The 16,436-nt window shown below is 39.0% G+C and overlaps 1 protein-coding gene across 3 annotated transcripts; it reads right to left on the bottom strand.

Moving 5' to 3' along the window:
• Positions 1-11,960: 11,960 nt before the first annotated feature.
• LOC106654337 (guanine nucleotide-binding protein G(i) subunit alpha-like) lies at positions 11,961-16,328 on the bottom strand. Of its 3 annotated transcripts, none has more exons than XM_014374148.2 (2): positions 16,128-16,328; positions 11,961-14,265 (listed from the first exon to the last, which is right to left on the bottom strand). In XM_014374148.2, exon 2 carries the CDS (start codon positions 14,242-14,244, stop codon positions 13,174-13,176), a length of 1,071 nt encoding a protein of 356 aa, XP_014229634.1. In that variant the 5' UTR covers positions 14,245-14,265; positions 16,128-16,328; the 3' UTR covers positions 11,961-13,173. The 3 variants fall into 3 exon arrangements, with proteins under 3 accessions (XP_014229634.1, XP_023314869.1, XP_014229635.1); XM_023459101.1 differs by lacking the exon at positions 16,128-16,328 and adding an exon at positions 15,019-15,581; XM_014374149.2 differs by lacking the exon at positions 16,128-16,328 and adding an exon at positions 15,026-15,581.
• Positions 16,329-16,436: the final 108 nt, after the last annotated feature.

Raw genomic sequence — 16,436 nt, 5'->3', positions numbered from 1 at the left:
GCCTTGCACGAAGTCGAGGAGATTTTAAAGCTTGGCAACTTAAAGTATGACATTTTTATCTACCACACCCTACTCGACTGTTGATTTGAATATAAGGAAAAAAAATATTTTTGCACGTTACCGAGCGCAGCTTTTGTTTTATAGCATTACATTGTATTACTTTTTTTGTATGAAAAACGATGACTGCATCAAATCTCAAGAGCATTATATCATTCATACTGTACAGGATAACTTACAGGGAAATCAATAATTTGTACATTACACGCTAGGTGGCAAATGATACTGATACAATAACCAATAGTATTGTTCCCTTGTTTATGATATATTATTTTGCCAAAAATTGAATCGAAATAAACATCTCGAGGGGAAATCAATCTTGGCTTTAATTGCAATACTTGAATTACCATCACGCATGATTAACGTTGATAAATATAATCTGACATTATTAAATAGCGATCGTTACGATGAATTAGATGGCTGTATCAAATATTGAGACAATAAGTTTAATTGTCTTTAAAGAGAAGTGTATTTACGAATATCAGTAATTTGTATTTTATACGCCAGGTGGCTAATGATAATAATGCAGTATCCAAAAGTGTTGTTCTCGAATTTAGTATATAAAATCTTCAAAATTCCATATCATTCAAAATTCTACTATCATGACGCTCGTTCGATAAGCGAATGATGTCAGCATGCGCGCATCAATTGCAGAGAGAGTATCTCCCGCAGCATGGAGAGGGTGGAAAAATCCCTTTCAGCCGTCACAGTCACTTTTTCCCCATCTCCGAGCTCTTCATAAATGAGCATGTGTGGCGCTCGCGGGATCTCATAGAGCGCAGGAGGAGAACGTCGAAATTTACGGTAAATGAATCATCGAGCTCGAGTATCATCTAGGCACACTCATCGTCCGATTCGCACGAGCACCGAACACTCGTCTAATAATAATTGATTTTCCTTGCTCCATACATGCACAGCGTATAGTATGCGTACAAGCGCATAATATACGACGAAGCATCGTAGAGCAAATAATCATCAAATACGGTGTACGTATAGGCACGATGCTGCTGCCGTTGCTGCAATTTAGCGAGCCGCGCATGGCAGCGTACACGTTCGAAGCGAAATAATAATGAGAGGCGGTTTCGTACACACGCGTATAATACATATATTGCTCTCGAGTCTCTCGAGCTTCCAAGTGCAGCATGTGCAACGGCAAACAGCCAGCGAGAGAGAGAGAGAAAGACAGAAGGAGAGAATTCAATTTGGCCCCAATAATGAAGGTCGTAGCTATATAAGCCGCGCATGCAGTTAAAAAAGATTCGCGTATAACAAATGCGGACGCGCGATGCCTCTCTGCAGCTCCTCAAAGAGAGAGAAGAGGGCCCCGCGCGCACCGGACAAGGTCATCACGGCATTCTTGCTGCTGCTGCTGCTGCTGCTACTAGGCTCGTCCGCGCGTGCAGGACTTCAGCAGCAGCTTCGTTAGGACCTTTCGCGAGCCGCCTATTCCTCTGCACATGTGTGTGTGTGTATACGACGAACGACACCTTGATTTATTTATACGTCCGAGCCTGGCTACTGCACTGCCACGAGGCAGTGGCAGGCATATCGCGTCGACGTCGTCGTTTCGTCGTTTCGTTCGTGATCCTACATGTATATATACGCGCCATCGGCTGCATGTGACTGCAGCACGGGTAAACGCCCACACGTCCGCTTGTTTGTATATAAACATATTGGCGAGCGAGCTTCTGTGTATATGTCCGCGCGATGCGCGATTCATACTTATGTATCGCGTGCTGCATTTTTGAACGACCTTGAGCGAGTCTAAGCTTACGAATCACTCCTAACAATATGGTATATCTTCTCTTATCTTTTCCTTAAAAAGTCGTTAGTCTGAAATTTGTTTAGACGGTGAATAAAATAGTCCGACGAAAATAAGAGCCGGCAATTTTCGACAAGAATTTCTCTATAAATGAGAATCTGTACAGTGGAAATGTATCTTATTAGAAGAAAAAATGGTAGGCAGTAGCGGGTTATGAAGCACACCAATCAGGCCATATCGTGGGAGCGGCAAATTTTAGAATGAATATTAAACATTTTTATAATATTACTCGATGTCAAAGGAAGCTTTTTTTTTGGAGTACTTAGTTTTAGAAGGCTAAAGAATTCCCGGAAAAAATCATCACAGAGTTTTAATTTTAAACTGGTTCAAATGTTGTAAACAAAATATATAAACAGATAAATCCGTGACTTCATTGTCAATAATATGCTGACAAACAATTTTTAAATAGTCTCTCAAGCATTGATCATGTTTACTATAAAATCAAATTAATTTGAAAATCAAGCCATAATACAGAAAATAAATTTTACTCATTCAATGTACGTGACAAATAGAGGAATCGATTGTTTAATTAATGCTCTAAAATGGATAAAATTCAGAAGAAATACGACGAAGTTGTTTTTAAAGATAATTCAAGTGAACATTACGTTGTTGTTTTAGACGACAAAAAGCACATTTGTGACATTTGTCAGGAGTCATTTACACTAAAATCAAGTATGTTATCTCATCGAGACACAATTCATAATGAACAAAAAAATTACTCATGCGACAAGTGCGAAAAGAAATTTGAGTACCGAAGTCATTTGAGTAGACACCAAATATCGGTACACAAAGGACGGAATGATTTTTCATGTGACAAGTGCGAAAAGACATTTGTCAAAAAATCGACTTTGTTTACGCACCAAAAATTGGTACACAAAGAGCGTGAAGATTTCATGTGCAACAAATGCGCAAAGAAATTTGAAAATAAATCGACTTTACTCAAGCACAAAAAAATATTCCACGAAGTTTTCAAAGATTACTTATGTGACAAGTGCGCCAAGAGATTTGCTAATAAACAGAATTTGCTCTTGCACATAAAGAGAGTACACGAAGGTCATAAAGATAAAGCATGCGACAAATGCGAGAAGAAATTTGGAAGAAAATCGAAATTGCTCTTGCACATAAAAGCAATACACGAAGGTCGCAAAGATTTTGCATGTGACAAATGCGAAAAGAAATTTGGAAACAAATCGAGTTTGCTTACTCACCAAAGGACAGTACACGAAGGTTTTAAGAATTACGCATGCGACAAGTGCGAGAAGAAATTTGGATTCAAATCGCATTTGCTCTCACACCGAAACGCACTACACGAAGGTCGCAAAGATTTCGCATGTGAGAGGTGTGAAAGAAAATTTGGACGAAAACACCATTTGGTTGTCCATAAAAAGACATTCCACGAAAATCTCAAAAATTACCTGTGCAACAGTTGCGAGAAGACATTTGGACGAAATTCGGACTTGATCAGGCACAAAAAGACAGTACACGAAGATCGCAAAGATTTTGCATGTGACAAATGCGAGAAGAAATTTGGAGAAAAATCGAATTTATTTAAGCACAAAAAAATAGTTCATGAGGGTCATAAAGATCATGCATGCGACAAATGCGAAAAGAAGTTCGCAGATAAATCGCATTTGCTCGTGCACCAAATGGGGGTACACCAAGGTTGCAAAAAATTTTCATGTGACAATTGTGAGAAAAAATTCTCTCAGAAAGCGAGTTTGCTCTCTCACCAAAAGACAGTCCATGAAGGTCGCAGAGATTATGCACGAGACCATTGCGAGCAAATATTTTCACAAAAATCGAGTTTACTACTGGACCAAAAAACGATACACGAAGGTCGAAAAGATTTCGCTTGTGATAGATGCAAGAAGAAATTTGGACACAAACTGCATTTGCTTACCCACCAAAAAACAGTTCATGAAGGTGGTAGAGATTTTGCATGTGACAAGTGCGAGAAAAAATTTGGACAAAAAACAAATTTATTAAAGCACCGAATTACTGTCCACGAAGATCATTAAATTCTACGCACAAAAAATACGAGGAGAAATTCAGGTATCAAAAAAATTTAATTAAACACCAATAAGCTGTTCAAGAAGGTAGCAAAAATTGCAAATGCGAGAAGAATCATGTCGTCTGTTAATTTTAATGGACACTGAAAAGCAGTTCATAAAACTGACAGACACCAATTATCGGAAAATTATCAAAGGTCGTTTAGATTACGTACGTGACAAGTACAAAAACATTTTTGCATACAAACGCAGTATGTTTTTTCGCATTTGATTTGTTCATTAGAGTTGATTTGTTCTACGTTTTTGCATGTGAAAGAGTCAAAATCTGTACATAATAAGAATCAATTTGACCGATAATGAACGATTTATTTACGAAAAATTGGAAGATTTTCATAGTTACAATAAGATTCAATATATTGATTTTCGAAATATTTTAAATCAAGTTTGTCGACTCAATATTACAGGGTTTTTACAGTATTCTTATTTTGCTTGAGGAAACCTACATTAATGTCGAATGTTGTAATAACAATGTCTAAACGGATAAATCGGTAACTTAAATGTAAACAGTATGACTGTAAACGACTTTGACATTTTTCAACTTACTGATCATGTTTACAATAAAAACAAATTAGTTTGAATGTAGTGATCCCTTCAGAAACAAGCTATTGTACCAAAAGATAAATTTTACTTCTTCAATTTTTGTGGTATAATGAATATAATCATTTAAATTAGTCACCGAAATGGATAAAAGTGAGGAGATATCCAGGGGAGATAATTTAAGTGAAAAGAAAATTATTATTTCAAATGAAAAACAATACATTTGTGATATTTGTCATGTAGTATTTACACTAGAGTCAAGCATGATATCACATCGAGATAAAATTCATAATGAACAAAAAAATTACGCATGCGACAGATGCGAAAAGAAATTTGTGGAAAAATCGAGTTTGATTACGCACCAAAAATTATCACACAAAAATGGCGAGAATTTCACATGCAACAAGTGCGAGAAAAAATTTGAAAATAAATCAACTTTACTTAAGCACAAAAAAATATTCCATGAAGTTTTTAAAAATTACTTATGTGAAATGTGTGCGAAAAGATTTGATACTAAACATAATTTTATTTTACACATAAAGACAGTACACGAGGATCGAAAAAATGTTGCATGCAACAAATGCAGAGAAAAATTTATTGAAAAATCGCATTTGCTCTTACACCTGAAGAAAGTACACGAAGGTCAGAAGGATCTCCCCTTGAAAGACTGCAAAAATTATTTATGTAACCATTGCGGGAAAAAATTTGCAAATAAATCGCGTTTGCTCTTGCACACAACAATAGTCCACGAAGGTCGTAAAGATTATACATGTGAAAAATGCCAGAGAGAGTTTGGGAAAAAATCGGATTTGATCAGACACCAAAATGCAGTTCACGATGGTCGGAAAGATTTTGCATGCGACCATTGCGAGAAGAAGTTTGGACATAAACACCATGTAGTTGAGCACCAAAGGACAGTACACGAAGGTCACAAAGATTTTGAATGTGACAATTGCGAGAGAAAATTTGGACGAAACATGCAATTGATCAGACACCAAAAGGCAGTACACGATGGTCATAAAGATTATGCATGCGACAAATGCGAGAAGAAATTTGGACTAAAACAGCAATTGCTCAGGCACCAAATTACAGTCCACGAAGGTCGTAAAGATTATGCATGTGACAAGTGCGAAAAAAAATTTGGACAAAATTGGCAATTGATCAGGCATCAAAAGACAGTCCATGAGGGTCGCAAAAATTATGAATGTGACAAATGCGAGAAGAAATTTGTGCAAAAACAAAATTTGCTTGTCCATCAAAAAACAGTACATGATGGTCGCAAAGATTTTGAATGTGACAATTGCGACAGAAAATTTGGACGAAACATGCAATTGATCAGACACCAAAAAATAGTTCACGAAGGTCGCAAAGACTATGCATGCGAAAAGTGCGATAAGAAATTTACACGAAAGTTGAATTTACTCTCCCACCAAAAAACTGTACACGAAGGTCGAAAAGATTATGTATGCGACAAGTGCGAACAAAAATTTGGACACAAATCGAATTTGCTTTACCATCAAATGAGAATACACGATGGTCGCAAAGATTTTGCATGTGACCATTGCGGAAAAAAATTTGTTAAAAAATCATATTTGCTTCTCCACCAAAAGACAGTTCACGAAGGTCGCAAAGATTATGCATGCGACAAGTGCGAAAAGAAGTTTGGGGAACGAGGCAATTTGATAAAACACCAAAAAACTGTCCACGAAGGTCGTAATGATTTTGTATGCAACAAGTGCGAAAAGAAATTTGGACTAAAATGGAATTTACTTTTACACCAGAAGACAATCCATGAAGGTTAGAAAGATTACGAATTCGACAAGTGCAAGAAGAAATTCACACAAAAATCGGGTTTACTCATCCACCAAATAGCAGTCCATGATGGTGGCAAGGATTACGCATGTGATCATTGCGAGAAGAAATAGGGAAATCAAAGCAATTTGATTACACACAAGAAGATAGTCCATGAAGGTCGTAAAGATTACACGTGTGACAAGTGTGAGAAGAAATTTGGACATAAACGGTCTTTGCTGTTCCACCAAAAGACAATCCATGAAGGACACAAAGACTATGTCTGCGACAAATATGAGAAAAAATTTGGGCACAAATGGGATTTGTTAAAGCACTAAACGATAGTACACAAAGGTCAGAAAAATTACGTTTGCAACGATTGTGAGAGGAAATTTGGAACTTCTGGAGGTTTGTTCAGGCATCAAAGGACACTCCACGATGATCGCAAAGACTAGGCATATGACAAGTGCGAGAAGAAATTTTCACAAAAATCAAGTTTGTTTTTCCACCATTAAATAGTCCAAGAAGGTCGCAAAGATTTTGATTTTAACAAATGCGAGAAGAAATGACGATTGACAATTTTAAATTTGTGTAGATACTTATACATATGTTGTTTTTTTTTCTCGGGTGTTCAAATATCATTACATTTTCGTTCGCAAACTCGATAACCTTGCTCTAGGGAACACGGCCCAAAGAGTCTAGATAAGCATAAGTTCGTGATGGCGTTAACCACATTTTTAGTCGTTTTTGATGTTGCACATTTTCCGTATTGTTCAAATAAATAAATTAATTCAAAAAAAGTTTTTCAATTTTTCTACTGATAACAAACTAATGAAAGATCAGAATTGTGTATTTAATACCAAAACATCTTATCGAGACTGAAGTATTTCTGTACACAAATCAAACATGAGTAAATCTAGTGAAACTTTTTTGTAATGTCCAATTAAGAAAGTTACATACAATATGATGAGCCGTATTTTCAAAGTATGAAAATTGAATTTTTTTTTAATTTGTAAAAAAATGTGTCAGACGTCCGCGCAGTTTTTAGGGATTTACATTTAACTATGTTCTATCGAGTCATAAGTATTTTTACATCAAAAGTACTTATTACAAGTATTCTTTCCGACGTCGATCATAAAGAATAATGACAATGAATATGTAATAACAAATTTATTAACTTAAAAAATGAAAGTATCTATCAGAGATTTATAGTGTGAGCCAATGAACGAAGATATTTCTCTGTCGAAGATAGTTTCATGCTGAGCAATCCATTTTAGTTTTGGTGCTCTTTTTATAGAGCGTCCTAATCCTAACTCTGCGATGCATATCTCCACATAGGCCTGTTATTTTTGGAACTCCCTCAGTGCACTGTACAAGTCTGGATGGTGTTTGCCGACAATTAACCCAAAGCGATTGTGCCATCCTTCACTAACGTTATTTGTTTTTCGAGTCCCTGCTAGCACAGCATCATACTGATTCCATAACTGTATAGGAGAACGTGGAGGTGTAGCTTTCTTAGGACGTCTTCCTTGAACTGCTGGAATGCCAATAACATAGTATTCGGAGAAGTAATTGAAGACAGTCTTCAGTGCACTTGGAGCTTCTTTTTGAAAAGCTTTAAATGTTGGCAACACATCGTCTACGGGAACATAAGCTAGGGCCATCATCATATGTACAAAATTTGAAATACTTGTGAAAATGGTTGTCGGGAAATTTTATTCGGGAAAATGGTTTTCGTGAAATTGGATTCGGGATTTTCGATTGTCGGGAAAAATACTTGTCGTGAAAATGGTTGTCGTGAAAGCGGAGTCGGGAAAGTGGGGGGGAACCATTTTGTGAGTACGAGTGCCGGTTACGCTTGCACGAGAAGAGAACTGTTTCACGCAATTTCTGGGGAAAAAGCTTGGCACTTGCTGCATACGACATTTTATGAAATACTATGCAAAAAGTGCACAAATAACGAGCATGATATCTCACAAAATATCAGAAATTTTACCGCTTAACAGTGTCCAAAAACGCTTTTTGTGCACTAAAAAGTGTGCCCAAAAGGGGATTTTTCGCTTTACAATTGCATAATAGTTTTTTATGCAATAGTATGACGAAAAATGTCTTTTTTCGCACATTTTTTAGTGCGCCAAAAGCGTTTTTGGACACTTGTGTGCGGTAAAATGCCCCATTTTGGACACGGGTGTGCGGTAAAACGCCTTATTTTAATGAACGTATTTTTCGCCTACTATTGCATAAAATTTTGTATGCAACACGTGCCCAGCTTTTTGGGCACTTGTTACATAAATAACTATTTTCGCACATTTTTTAGTGCGCAAAAAGCGTTTTTGGGCACGAGTGTGCGGAAAAAGACACGAGTGTCGGCTATGCCAGCACGTTGATTTAATAATTTTCAAGGGTACTAAGAATTTTCTCTGAAACAATAACAGTTGTAGAATTGAAAAAATATTTTATTGCTTCAAAATTTTGCATATATTTCTATTTATTTGAATGATATCTCTGATTGGCCGAAAATTGGATGGTGGCCAAGCACATTCACCCTCTTTCAGATATGTTAGATGTTTTGGATGTTGATATGACCTCTGAAATCCCAGCCCTCTAAAGGTTAAATGTGTTAGATGTGTTAGCTTTTTCAATGATTTAAAAATTGGATGAGCTGAAAATTCTCTTTCAGCTCGTGCCATCATCGCTCATTTTTTTAAAAAGCCATTACTGCACCCGTTGAAAAATATAATATTTTTGTTCTGCAAATATAAATAAGCGTTGGAACATGATTAAATTGGGGTTTTTGTACAGGTATTGTAAAAATTAAATGATTTAGTATCATTTTAACCAGTCAGTACAACCCAAAAATAACGAAAATTCTCGAAGAAGTTTTTACAGGGGCCAGATCGGTGACCTGGTGCACCAGGTCGACAGAATCCGGTTCTACACTTTACAATCAGTCACTACGATCCGAAAATAACGAAAATTCTCGATGAAGGTTTCACGTGGGCCAGATCAGCGACCTGCTGCACCAGGTCGACGGAATGTGGTTTGACACTTTTTACACATTCAGCACAACCTAATAATAACGAAAATTCTCGAAGAAGTTTTCACAGGGGCCAGATCGGCGACCTGGTGCACCAAAACACACTTATACTCACGCCAAACACACTATCACGCATCCATAACACACTTATGCACATAATAAACACACTATCGCGCATCCAAACACACTCATACACATACCAATAACATCTAATAAATAGAAAAATATATCATAAAATTCGGCGGAAATTTTGTACCGAAGAAGCCTTCACAGGGGCCAGATCGGTGACCTGGTGCACCAGGTCGACGGAATGTGGCAATCAGACCTTCAGCTGACCGCCCTCAACCACCCTAGTAAATTTCAGACCATTTCGTAACGCCGTTTTCCAGGAACCGTTGACACAAAATAGGTTAAAAAGTACCGAGCTGAAAGGATAAGAGACTTCGCTTCGCTCAGCATTAATAAATATTGCATATTAATATTTATTTTTCACTTAACTAAAGCTGCAATAAATTATGGGACAAGATTCACATCCAAGTATACAAAATTGATTTTTTTATCCAACATGTTTTTTTAATAATCAGCCTCGTATGTTTTTTCGTCTGGAACACACTGAGCTTTTATCCCCGCGGGCTTCAAAAATCGATGCTAGTCAAGCTATGATAATCAACTATAGTCCAGTCAAGTATAGCTCACACACGTGTTCCGATGGGAAAACCAATTTTGTAGTACGAGCACAAAACTAATCGACTACAACACACATATCGCTCGTGTTTCATATGAGAACTCGAGCTTTCAAGTATACCATGCGCGCGCGAGACTATTGCGTGGAGCTTTTGTTTCGATACGCTATAATTTAATGTATACCTTACCTTATCGAGTCTCGACTCGATATCGCTCGTTTTGGTCGTTGTTGTTGTGTCGAAAAAAATAAACGTAACAATCCGTTGAGGGAGGATCGGGGCTGTTACTACTACACATGATACGCGTGAGAAATTAATAATTACTTTTTTATCTCTTCCACTCGAGCCAGTTTATAATCGATAAGTCGTTTTCGGGACGCGCTCGATGATTTGTTTTTTCACATCTCGTCACGTATATAATATCTCCTCCTTGCAATCACAGCAAATATTTAACGCGCTCGAATTGATCTCTCTTCTGCATGAGTTTACGTGTGCAATAATACTCGAGCGAGAATTACTTGTTGTGTACACGCGTAACACAAAGTGTCGCGCGGCAATTGGCGCGCATGCTGCTGCGGGATAAAAACTCTCATGTACTGCATACTATAACTTGACGGACTGCAGCGAGGATCCGCCGAGGATTATACCTTCCCCCGGGAAACTCGTAATACCTCGAGACGTGTACACGACACATGTGTAACTGCTGCAGCGCGTCGCTCAACCAACGACTCGCGTGCACTACGCGCTACAGCACTCGTTATGTCATAATTTTCATTGGCCTCTGCCGCTGGCGCGCTAATCCGCGCGAGGAGCAGTGCCCCCGCGAGAGAGAGAGAGAGATGTCATTCCGAGAAGACGACGACTTAATCCTTGTCGACGTACGTGTATATGCAGCAGCAGCCTAGAGATGATTCGCGATCGAGTACTGTATAGCGCAAAAATCATGCCCTTATCGCGGAGAGATTATTACTATATACGTTGGACGCGCGAGGCGTATGTCGGATTTATTAGTACGAGCGTCAGTATATGATGTATTTGTTAAGGGGAATGTGCGGTAACGTCGTATCAACGCCGATGAACGATGAAAGATTCGAGAAAAAATAAATTATGATATTTCGGACAAAAGGTTCAAGCGATCTTTATCAGAGTTACCGATCTTTTGAATTTAAAACAGAAAAAGAGTCCCACGTGTTTATCGTTACGATGGCAGTTGTTAGGTATTATAATGCACACACATATAGAGTCCTGGAAGAGCTTCTCCGCGCTTTCATAAATACGTGTATTTGCGTATACGAGCTTTGAATCGGGCGACGCTGACTCGTCGTCGTCGTCGTCGTCGTCGTCGTCGTCGTCGTTCGTTCGTCCGTTCGTTCGGTTGTTGCTATTTTCTCGGAGACTTAACGGTGATTGCACGAACTATTCACGATTTCCATAAGTCACTCGGCGAGAGAGCGAGGACTCTCTTTTTCTGCCCCCGAGTCGAGAGAGAGAGAGAGAAAGAGAGAAGAAGATGCGCTCGCGACTAGCTCGTGATTTATGACCAAGACTTGAAATGCTACTATAGCATCTTCGCCATGCAGCACACACACACGTGCATACACGTACGTATAAATTTATAAGGGAATATATACCTACTACCTGCAAAATCGATGGAGCCTGGCGCAGCTGTCTCTATGCAGATCACGTACCTATCTTATACCGTGTGTATGTGTGGTGGTGCACCTTTGAACGCATATAATGCATTCACAATGCACATAGCTGAACGTGCACAGCTCGCGCTACTATACATGCACGTATATGTACCGAAAATTCGGGATTTCAAGAGAGGTCTTTCGAGACTACTCATGCTGACTCTGTAAAAATCTCAAAGCGTTAGATCGAGTTTGCTAAAGTGTCAGTGAAAGTAGAAGGCATGCACGGATATTTCATTAATTACACTTGAAGGATAGTCAGAGTACAAATACTGCTGTTTATAGTAATAGTTTTATTTATAATAATAAGGCAAAGACATCAGTTACATCATTGTTTTATATTACATGTAATTTCGTTTAGTCAGTTGAATCTTTTTAATTAAAAATTCATTTCATCGACTCGTTTTGTCAAGTTACATGTTACACATTTCAAAGATCATCTTTCGCTGCTCAGAGCAGCACTACAGTAAATTGATCCCAAAACATTTGTTTAAATAATTGTTTCTTCACAGGATTTCATGATCGGTTAACAAAATATCAACTTAAAAGAAAAGTATTATAATAATTTCTTTTGGTTAATAGTAATGACGCATTAAATCTTAAAAATAGTCTTTGAGCAATACTTTATATGCGTAATAATACATTAAAATTATGCAAATGGTACAGAGGATTATTTTAAAATCACAAATGCAAGTCGCATACAAAAAAAAATAAAAGTGAAATTGCCTGAGAAGTATGATGTAGAGTACATGAATTTTTTTATCTATTAAAATTAGAATACTTAAAAAGTATTGGCTATAATTGAACTATTATGCTTTGACTTAGTTTGGAAATCAATAATTTTCACCACAATAGATAAGTTTGTACTCGTTAAAATTTGTAAATACATTACAAAAATACTTCTTGTGTCTATATTATTAACAGTCTGAAAAAGTCTTCCCTAGAAGTATAATAGTACAATTTGTGCAATCGATAATAAGATTATTGTTCACCTATACGCTTGAATATTATTTTCACGATAAAATGTTTAAAAACTCACAAAAATATATGCATCACACACGCTTTAATCAAGTAATGTCAGCTTTTTTGTTCATTTAATTTTACAGCTGACTGGTTAAATTTCAAATATTATATTTACGAGTCATGGTATGAATATTTTGATTATCCAATAAATGTATTTATAAAAAGTAGAGTGAGTCTTAGTGTTTGTCTACAAATCATATGGGTACTTAAATTTGTAAGGTCAAAATGAAAATCAAATATTTTTTTGGCATGAACATTTGTATAATTAAAAATTACCAAGAATAAGTATTTGATTTTTTGCACAGCTTTATAACTAAAGCTTTGGTTAAATAAATGTTCATTCAAATTTCTTAATAGATTTTTTCATTAGTAGATAATGAAATCAAGACAAAATGAACTACTAAAATCAATTTTCACCTAGAAAAACTTAAACTTGTGCTGCAAACATTACGGCGAAAATGACTCAACTCAATAAGCCACAACTACTGAGATTATTCTGAATTATCACATCAGTCACAGCGTCAAATACAAATTGTATATTACTTGTATCCGTGGCACAGGTGAAATGAGAATATATTTGTTTTTGTTCTTTACGATTGTTCAAATCTTCGAATTTCATTTGTATATAAGAGGCACAAGCTTCGAAAGTATTTGGTCCATTGTATTCGGGGAAGCATATTTTCAACGGACTCCTGGTTATTTTTTCCTCGAATATATCTTTCTTGTTGAGGAAAAGAATGATCGAGGTGTCGACGAACCACTTACTGTTGCATATGGACTCGAAGAGCTTCATGGACTCGATCATGCGGTTCATCTCCTCGTCCTCAGCCAGTACCAGGTCGTACTCGCTCAGCGCCACGCAGAATATGATCGCGGTGACGTCCTCGAAGCAGTGGATCCACTTTTTGCGCTCGGAGCGCTGACCGCCCACGTCGAACATCTTGAACTGCAGACCCTTGAACGAGAAGCGGGTCTCGACGATACCCGTCGTCTTGATCCTCGTCTTGAGCACGTCCTGCTGCGTGGGCACGTAATCGGGCTCGGTGATGCGATACAGCGAGTTGAGATAGTAGGCAGCCGAGTCGTTGAGCTGGTACTCGCGGCTGCGCGCGAAGCACTTCTGCAGGTCCGGGTCCTCCCACAGGGACTTCATCAGCACGGCCATCTCGCGGCTCATCTCGCCCTCGGCGCGCGAGCCCGCGAGGGCGAAGTACTCGCGGGCGATGGCGTACTTGTTCGGATCGGCGAACTTGATCTGCAGCGACTCCATGGCGCGTATGATGGTGATGAGGCTCTGTATGGTGTTGCTGTAGACCACGGACTTGTACTGGTTGCACTCCTCGACGCTGTAGCCGGTCTCGTGGATGATCTTCATCTGCTTGACGATGGTGGACTTGCCGGACTCGCCGGCGCCCAGGAGCAGCAGCTTCACCTCGTTGGCGATGCGCTCGCCCTCGGCCCTGAGATCCTTGTCGATCTTCTTGGACCGCTCGGCCGCGGCCTTGTCGAGGTGCGAGCTCGATGCGCAACCCATTTTACCGGCCAAAGGATACACCTGCAATCAATCGAACGAACGACACTTCATTTGTTATGGTGAACAGCTGATAGATACGATATTTTTTTAACAATGTACTTGTAATAATATGTGACACGTTAATCGTGAGCAGGCAAAGTTAAGTGCCTCGTTTGTAACGCTCGCGTTTTATTATTATTATTATTTTTTTTTTAACAGAGCTCGTGTTACGTCAATTATCGTGAAATTACACGTAACGAACACGATGCTCATCGCCAGAGAAACAAACGTTTTTATAGTTAAAAGAACGAGCGAATAATAAATTCTGCAATTATCGAATTTTTAACGTCGCGCTCACGATTACGTTTGTTGATTATCGTCGGCTGTCGAGAGTCTCGGTAATAACGATACCGCGCGGAGCAATGACTTCGCGAGGTGTCAAAAATATACACGAGTAAAAAAAAAAAAGGTAAACAATGTACACGAAGACGACAGAAGACCAATTAGCATACCGGTTCCGTGCATCACAGTATCGAATGAAAAGTAAGATTTCTGCTGTATTTCTTCCGTCGTATACGTTCGTGTAAACAAAAAAGGGGGGTTAGGATACGCACGGCTCGGAGAGTCGGTTCGTGCGTATGTACACATTTACGAAGCGTTGCTGAAATGCAACCGCATGCCTGCGTGTCTGCGTGTGTGTGTGTGTGCGCGCGTTTGCGGGATAATTGCGATTATTAACAATCGTACCGGGCAAGGGCAAGCACGTATATTAATATATAGATAATGTGTATATACCACACACTTGTACACGGGGATGACGAATTGATGATCTCAGCCGTAGCTGCCGCCGTGTGTCCTCGGCTGCGCGCTTTGAAGCGCGCGTGGAAAAATTTTATATTTTATATGTATAAGGCACTTTTCGCGGTAGATTATTTTTTTGTTCTCCTTCGCACTAACGCACAGAGGCACGAGAAACTTTAATGCACACACACAATTGAAACACAAGACAACAGCGAGCGCACGTTTTGTTTATTTTTGGCGAGCACCACGACGAAAAACAAACGAAAAAACGAACAAAAAAAAAAAAAAACAACAACGCACAGTACAGACTCGCGCGATGTGCAGGATGATTGGCGCATACGGGGGCCCACGACAAAACGACTACTACTGCCGCGGCCAGCGACGTCAATTGGAGGCTTACGAGTCAGTATACGCCATATGTGTACTGTATAGGTACGTAGGTGAGTACTCGCGTTTCGTCGTGTATGTGTATACGTACGCTACTATACATGCACAAGTATGTGCGTGTGTGTATTCCGAACCGACACGCCCTTGGTCGTACGCTACTCGCTGCGCCGTTTTGTACTTATATATACTGGCTATGTGTTGTGTATTATATATCGCCCGCACAATGATGTGCTCTATATATAAAACGTCGCGCGCTGCACTGTTTGTGTATATAGCTATATATTTTTAGTCGCCCGTACACCGCCTTATATACAATACAAAAAGTCGCGGCGCGGGACCGTTACGAGACTACAAGGTATTATAACGAGGGTGCGAAGAAGAAGCTACTACTGCTTTGCGCCCGATTCAGCGAGGAATAATATTATATGTAAGAAGTCGGACTCTGCCTGTTGCAATACGACGCGTGTCGGCGTGTGCTCATATGTTCTCCATGCTGCTGCTGCTGCTGCAACAAGAGAGTCATCTATGTATAATACACGCACGCATACACATGTACTGTATAACGATAGCAGTCGCATTGCATCAATCTCGCGGGTTACGATGATATCGAAGAAGATGGATTCTTCGATCGGCCGAGTGGGCGAACGATAAACAACCCAAACACGACCGATCTGCTTATCAATTGCGAAAGAAAGACAGAATATTATTCAATATACCTATATGAGCTTAATGTAGAAACGACGATTGCGCGTCCGCCCGTTCGTTCGTTATTTCTCGTCTGCTGTGCTTATGTGTAGTTGTTTCACACTTGACAGTAACACACACACACACATACACGACACTATACAATACACCGCACACGCACCGAATTGATGCCGACTGCTGTACTGACTTCCATACACTACTACCAATTCATAATATACGAGCGAGCCGATTAGTCAGAGAGACTCGAAGACGACTCTCGCGAGCCGCAGTCGTTTCTATCTCTTTCTATATATCTGTATCTCTATCCGTCTCGTTCTGGC

Source organism: Trichogramma pretiosum, unplaced genomic scaffold (assembly GCF_000599845.2).
Source record: "Trichogramma pretiosum strain Unisexual culture from Peru unplaced genomic scaffold, Tpre_2.0 scaffold54, whole genome shotgun sequence".
NCBI classification, from domain to species: Eukaryota; Metazoa; Arthropoda; class Insecta; order Hymenoptera; family Trichogrammatidae; genus Trichogramma; species Trichogramma pretiosum.
The sequence above is the reverse complement of the archived record's forward strand: the minus strand, read 5'-3'. Positions and strand labels throughout refer to the sequence as shown.

Bases quoted from the DNA above. Each gene is read 5' to 3' on its own strand.
- LOC106654337 (XM_014374148.2), bottom strand. From the start codon at position 14,244: ATGGGTTGCGCATCGAGCTCGCACCTCGACAAGGCCGCGGCCGAGCGG.